This window comes from Girardinichthys multiradiatus, chromosome 18 (genome assembly GCF_021462225.1).
Source record: "Girardinichthys multiradiatus isolate DD_20200921_A chromosome 18, DD_fGirMul_XY1, whole genome shotgun sequence".
Lineage (NCBI taxonomy): Eukaryota > Metazoa > Chordata > Actinopteri > Cyprinodontiformes > Goodeidae > Girardinichthys > Girardinichthys multiradiatus.
In genome coordinates, this window is record NC_061810.1 from 14,500,072 (window position 1) to 14,506,969 (window position 6,898).

At 43.2% G+C, this 6,898-nt stretch overlaps 1 protein-coding gene across 2 annotated transcripts; it reads right to left on the reverse strand.

The window, feature by feature from the left end:
• Positions 1 to 1,872: 1,872 nt before the first annotated feature.
• Positions 1,873 to 6,659, reverse strand: LOC124883781 (cyclin P). 2 transcript variants are annotated; one of them, XM_047391112.1, is made up of 9 exons: positions 6,259 to 6,659; positions 5,624 to 5,749; positions 5,382 to 5,460; positions 4,941 to 5,110; positions 4,744 to 4,842; positions 3,005 to 3,160; positions 2,693 to 2,851; positions 2,438 to 2,616; positions 1,873 to 2,323 (listed from the first exon to the last, which is right to left on the reverse strand). In XM_047391112.1, exons 1-9 carry the CDS (start codon positions 6,310 to 6,312, stop codon positions 2,155 to 2,157), a joined length of 1,191 nt encoding a protein of 396 aa, XP_047247068.1. In that variant the 5' UTR covers positions 6,313 to 6,659; the 3' UTR covers positions 1,873 to 2,154. The 2 variants fall into 2 exon arrangements, with proteins under 2 accessions (XP_047247068.1, XP_047247067.1); XM_047391111.1 differs by having other exon boundaries at positions 4,941 to 5,113; positions 6,259 to 6,558.
• Positions 6,660 to 6,898: the final 239 nt, after the last annotated feature.

The window sequence follows — 6,898 nt, forward strand, 5'->3', positions numbered from 1 at the left end:
ATGTCATTCGGAAATCAAGGTGCCAGAGTCTGGAGGAAGACTGGGGTTAAGGAAATGCCAAAATGCCAGAAGTCCAGTGTCAAGTACCCAGTCAGTGATGGTCTGGGGTGCCGTGTCAGCTGCTGGTGTTGGTCCACTGTGTTTTATCAAGGGCAGGGTCAATGCAGCTAGCTATCAGGAGATTTTGGAGCACTTCATGCTTCCATCTGCTGAAAAGCTTTATGGAGATGAAGATTTCATTTTTCAGCACGACCTGGCACCTGCTCACAGTGCCAAAACCACTGGTAAATGGTTTACTGACCATGGTATCACTGTGCTCAATTGGCCTGCCAACTCTCCTGACCTGAACCCCATAGAGAATCTGTGGGATATTGTGAAGAGAACGTTGAGAGACTCAAGACCCAACACTCTGGATGAGCTAAAGGCCGCTATCGAAGCATCCTGGGCCTCCATAAGACCTCAGCAGTGCCACAGGCTGATTGCCTCCATGCCACGCCACATTGAAGCAGTCATTTCTGCAAAAGGATTCCCAACCAAGTATTGAGTGCATAACTGTACATGATTATTTGAAGGTTGACGTTTTTTGTATTAAAAACACTTTTCTTTTATTGGTCGGATGAAATATGCTAATTTTGTGAGATAGGAATTTTGGGTTTTCATGAGCTGTATGCCAAAATCATCCATATTAAGACAATAAAAGACCTGAAATATTTCAGTTAGTGTGCAATGAATCTAAAATATATGAATGTTAAATTTTCATCATTACATTATAGAAAATAATGAACTTTATCACAATATGCTAATTTTTTGAGAAGGACCAGTATATAGTTGTCCCAAAGCTGTAACTTCTTGGCTGATGTCTTAAAATGTTGTCCATCATTCCACATATTCTTTGCTCATGGTCAGTCAGTAGCTTATTTTCTACCGCTTATTCCATAGTGGGTCACGGGGGAGCTGGTGCCTATCTCCAGCAGTCTATGGGCGAGAGGCAGGGTACACCCTGGACATCTTTGCTCATGGTATTATGTGAAATATACCAGCCCCTGCTAGAGCAACACTCAGTGATGCCAGCACCTTTGTACATTGGGGAGGTATTCTCTGGCTCGCAAGCATCCCAGTTTTTTCTTGACACACATTTCAATTTTAGATTTAGACCACATGAAATCTCTTATTAGGGTTTTTTGTTCCCAAGTTCATTCAGAAACTGTAATCTGGCTTTTTATGTCGAGTTATGTCTTCTTCCTGAGTGGCCTTTGAGCCAATGTCAGCACAGTGCTAATTTCATTGTGTACAACACTCTCATACTAGCTTTGGGCATTATCTTTACAAGGTCCTTTGCTTTTGTTCTGGGGTTTCTGCATATTTTGAAACAAAAAGCATTAATCTCCGAGACATAAAACCTTTCTTCTTCCTGAACAGTATGATGGCATCCGCATGTTGTTTATATTTGGTTCCAACTGTTACACAGATGTGGCACCTTTAAGCAAGACTGTATGCAAACATCAACTAGACTTTTGAAGGTCCACAATTCTCTTCCCGATATCTTGGCTGATGTTTTTCCATGACATCACACAAGGAAGCAGCATGTCGCAGGTGTTGCTTTAAAATACACCGACAGTCATATCACTTCATGTTTCAATGATTTATCATTACTGATGAGCCCCACATCTGAGGTTGAAAAGTCTCTTCGCCATCACCTTAGTCTTTAGCTCCATCCACAGATAATCTACCAGATTAAAGCTGGGATCCTGGCTGGGCCACTCAAACCTCACTTCCAGTCAGAAGAAACATTTGTCAAAAATAAAAGATTAAACCTAAATCTACAAGGGGTACAAATTTAATATAATGCAAGAAAAAAAAAAACACCCAACACACTGCAGCAAACACTTTATTTTACATTAAAAATATTTCAAATAACTTGACAGACAGCCCACATCCTCTCGACAATTGACAAGACAAGGACATCAGCATAATTCAAGTATTTTCTAAATTGGCTGCAAGTTAAGATTATAAAACAAGTTTGGCACATTCTTGGCTAAATCCCATGTGAGCAAACATGGCTAATTAGTCAACATTCAGCATGAAATTTCTCACACTTCTGACCACTCTTTCTTTGCTGCTCCTTACAGAGAACTCATGTCCAGGTCAGATATGTCAACTGCATACAGCCAGCAGACTTGCAGCGTTATTCAGACCTGGGTGTCTACTGACTTGTAAACTCTCTGGGGAAGAAAATTTTATACAAGTAGCACAGGTCTCTTGGGAGTTGAAATTGGCTGCAGCACTAGCTAGAATATGCATGATCCTCAGCAGAGTAGCCTCACTGAAAAAGTAGCACAACAATTTAGAACAAACAAAATCAAGAGCCACTTGCACAAAATTAAGAATAAAACACAACGGGTCACCAAGTAAGATAGAAGACTGACAAACTGCACACCTGCCAACATGGATGCTGGATGCCAGACACCATGCAGCCTCTCCCTCTGGTGTCGGACACTCCTGTAGAACTTGGCGGGCCAAGCACAGGGCTGCTCCAGCCAGCTGTACGGGCAGAAACACCACACATTGGCCTTCTAGCAGAGAGAGTTCCAGCAGATACCGAGCCATCCACACCACCTAGAAGCATGGATGACACTTCAGACTTCACCAACAAAGAACAGCAAGTGGAATATGACACAGGATGTGGATTTACCGTAGCACTACAGCGAGCAACAGAGGCCAACAGGTGGAGCAAGTGCAGTGGGGGACAGTAGGACAGATCGAAGTTAAGTGCAAACAAAACTTTACGTTCCATTCGCAGAAGCTGATGTTTGGTGTATGTGTGGGCCATCAAGCTGCAGAGTCCAGACACCTGGAAATGTCACAAGATAACACTTTAAAACACAAACCGTGGACATTTCATGAAATTGTATTGATTCTGTTCAATTTTACAACAAATAAACAATTTTTTAAGAAATGTTAACCAACTGCAGCTTTATAATTGGTTAGGGCCAAGACAGCATACATCTGGAAGGAGGCTCTCCTCTTTCTTTGCTGCGATGAAGAGGCAAACCATGCCCAGGAGCTGCAAGTTGGCTGTGGTCACCTTCAGCTGTCGCAGGGAGCGGTTGAGGAGGTGTACTGCCAGATAGAGCGTCTCTTCTTGGAACTGCAGGAACTCCTGAGAGGAAGTAAACATTGCCTTCATTTTTAACAAAGATCAGCAGTAAACTTCTGAATGTTCTGTCAAATATGAAACTTTTTTCTCTTGCTCTCGGTGGCAGACACGCGTTTTCTCTCCCTCCCTCCCTGCTTCTGCTTTTTGTCTGTATTTTTCCTCAGAGCCTCGCATTGAATATCCTCCAAACTTGTAAATTATGGATTTGGTCAGCTGGTCTCTCAATGTAATTGATCAAATGTTTTCAACGGGAAGACGGGGTAAAGGAGAACAATCTTGTCCAGACGGGACGTTCTTTTCTGGATACACAATGGATTCTTGGCAGCAGTGGAAGATTGTGTGCCTGACTACGATGTTGGTCGCGGATGTCGAAGATGTGTACACATTTGGACTTTTGATAACAGGATTTCTGCTTTTTGGAGTTGGTGGTTACCTGGCTTATCGAGTGAATCGCAAAACGTGGGCGGCTGTTCAAAGCTTTCCAAAGCTGCCTGCGATGTTAGATGGAGTCTGTAGAGCGATCAACACTCAGACTGAAATGTTGAGAGCAGAATCGCAAGCTGGACACGATTCTTGAACAGAATCGCAGCCTGGCAGCGGGTTGGACTCAGAGGTTAAAGGATATAATCTTGGAGAAGTTGTACGCTCCAGATCTGCGGAAAATACCAGAAATTTGGCTATTTGGATTCGCAATTGAGACATACTAGTAAAACTCTTAAGGTGGTTGGAAATTCACAACTACCTGAACCACCACATTTATTGTTTTTCTAAATCTGGTGCCCCAATGTGGCCATGGCAACTTCTGCTAACTGGCTATCGACAAAATATCTCCTGGATGTTATATAAACACGACGCTCTTCCCCAGCACTCCCCTACCAGCTGTGTGCTGATAGGACTATGCGGCCAATTGATAAAACTTCCACCTCTCTTCTCAAGGACAATGGCGCTTCTATCAGTGTTGACAGTCTAATTCTTGCAAACACACTCAGACTTATATATTCACACCCTCAAGATTCCACCGTACCCTTGCTAAATCTTTACTTATGTGTGTGTGGCTTACCCCTGCTGAGGTTTTTTGTACCATTTCAGACTCTATTCTGCTAAGAATACCAGTGACCCAGCTTCTCTACTTAGACTTCAGTGAGTGCTCATGACTGTTACTACTGTTACTATCACTTCTTACTCCAATCGATCGGAAATGGTTCCCTGTTGGCCGCTTACATAAAATGTTTGTATTCACTTTTTTTTTTTTTTTCGGCCTTTATTTTTGATAGTAGGCGGACAGGAAGGAGGGGCAAAGAGAGGGGGAGACATTCGGCAAAGGTCGCCAGGTCCGGGACTCGTACCCGGGACGGCCGCTTTGAGGACTATAGCCTCTATATGTGGTCGCGCGCTTAACCCCTACAACACCGCGCCGTTTGTATTCACTTTTAAAAACAATTAATTTATTCCTACATACCTGCAGAAGGCAGTACTACTGATATGTACCACAGTTTGCCAATCCTACCTCTAGACTGATGCAATGCTGGTAACCCATAAGTATAATTTGTTAAGCTTTTGTATTGGTAAAGAAAAACAACACTCACATGAACCTGAATGATCCAGTCTACTAGGATAGCTCGAGTAGCATCAGTAAAATGGCGAGGGAGGTCAGCATTGGGAAAGGAGTTTCGCATCTGAGTTCTCTACAGTGTGGAAAAAAAACAAAACAGGAAAAACCTCTTTAACAAAACAGCTGCTGGTTAACAAATTATTCCAGTCCTTACAGGGGACAATTTCTCACCATCATGTCCAAGAACGTGTCCCAGGCATACGTTCGATCCCAAATAAGGCCCAGTTTCTCAAGTGCGATCTCGACTTCATGTCTCAGTAAGCTGGGAACCAGGGCATGTAGGCTGTGAAGCCCCTGGAGGCCATGAGGGTAGAGCAGCACTGAAGCCTCCACACAACCATCTACTGCACAGGATGACAAAGATTATAGAAACGCCATGTCATTTTTTTTAAGCAGAAATCCTGAAATCTTCCTGTGTGGAGCCTTTTTTAAAACCACCAAAGCTACAACCTTTTACTGTTATAATTATTATCTAAACATATGGTTACCAGGACTTAATGTTTTATGATAGGATGACAGTCACCTATTTGTAGTGCACAAACACCTTAAAGTGTACAGCGTGACCCAGAGCTTGCAAACAAGCCATCGGAAATGTCTAAAAATGGAACGCACTGCCAGCCTTGCATGTCCTGCTGTCCTCATGGAAACCCATGATGATGCCCTCACTTGTTTGTGCCGATAGCCTCCTTTCCTGTAGGGAATAAATACAATGCAAATCACTGCAAAAATGCACTTAGAAGTGGGGTTGCTTTAAATCACAAAGCTGTTAGCTGGTTTGGTTTGAGAAAGGGGTTGGAGGGGTCAATCACAGCAGCTGCTGTAGGATGGAGGTGGTAACAGGACAGAAGGCCTACCCATCTGCGCTCTGGTTCCATTTTGACAGGGGCCGCCCTGGACTCCTCCACTTCTACAGGCTGACAGCGATCTATAGACCCACAGGCATTAGCCCAAGTTCTTAGAGGGGCTCTCCTCTCATCCGCCTAAAGGGGCAAAAGATTATATCTGCTTATACATGCTGATGATTCTGGGCATTTCTTAGAATGCCTGCTGCCTTGCGTTTTTGCATGAACCGAGGTGTCTGGAGAAAGTTTATTCTAGCTTTTAAGGTGCTGCTCTGACCATATTAATCAGAGACTCCCTAACACCTGGGATCACATCAAACAAAATGTTTTTCTTTATTCTTGAAAATCAGCCAATCTAAGCTCACAATTTGACATGGATAAGAAAAACAGAAGTCATGTAACATTAGCATGGTTAACCCCAAAAAACAGGGGTGCATTACATGAAAAATGATGCAACTGATGGGTTTATATTTCCTGTTCAGTCAGATTGGTTTAGGATCACCAAGCCTGTAGATCATATATTAAAACAACCCTACCTCAATACAGAAGCGGGCTGTTAATGGCTTGCCATATATTCTTTACTCGGTAAATAACATCAGTTGAAGCCATGATTGATTGACCTGCTCAGGTGAGACCACGGCGCTCACCTTCTTGTGTAAGTCCAACAGGGGCTTGGAGTCGCAGAACCCGGTCCTGGCCATCGTGACAGCCGGAGGCAGAGTTCCCGTGCCGGGGCCGCTGCAGCTACTCACCGCGGGTTTCAGCGGAGGCCTGAGGAGCAGAGAGGAGCCATGCTGCCCTGAGCGACGCTAATAAACACAGCTGGTAGACACTGATTGGAGTAGACGGACCGCTGCCGGGCTTTAGACTTCCGGTGGTCGCTCAGACGTATCTTTCCGCTCATAACTAGGCTCTTTACGAAAGAGTCGACGTTTCTTCTAGTATAAAATGTCAACTTCACCAGCTCCTTAAAATAACAGAATTTTTTTTTCAGATGCACAACTCTTCTCCATTTAAAAAAAATGAGCATTTCAGAGAGCTCTTCTGAGGATGGCCCTTTGTATTTTTTGTCTCCTTCTTTATTTGCATCTTTTAATCTAAATTCCTCTTTCAGATATGTTTACTTGTGTTCTGCGTGAGAACACTGCAGAAATAATGGACACATTTTTGCAACAAATTCATGAAAGCAGTTTGTGAAGAGAACCAATCCAGACAGGAATGGAAATATTTTATCTGAGATATTTAGTGAACTTTTCTAACAAACTTTGTTTAAAAAAACCGAATTGT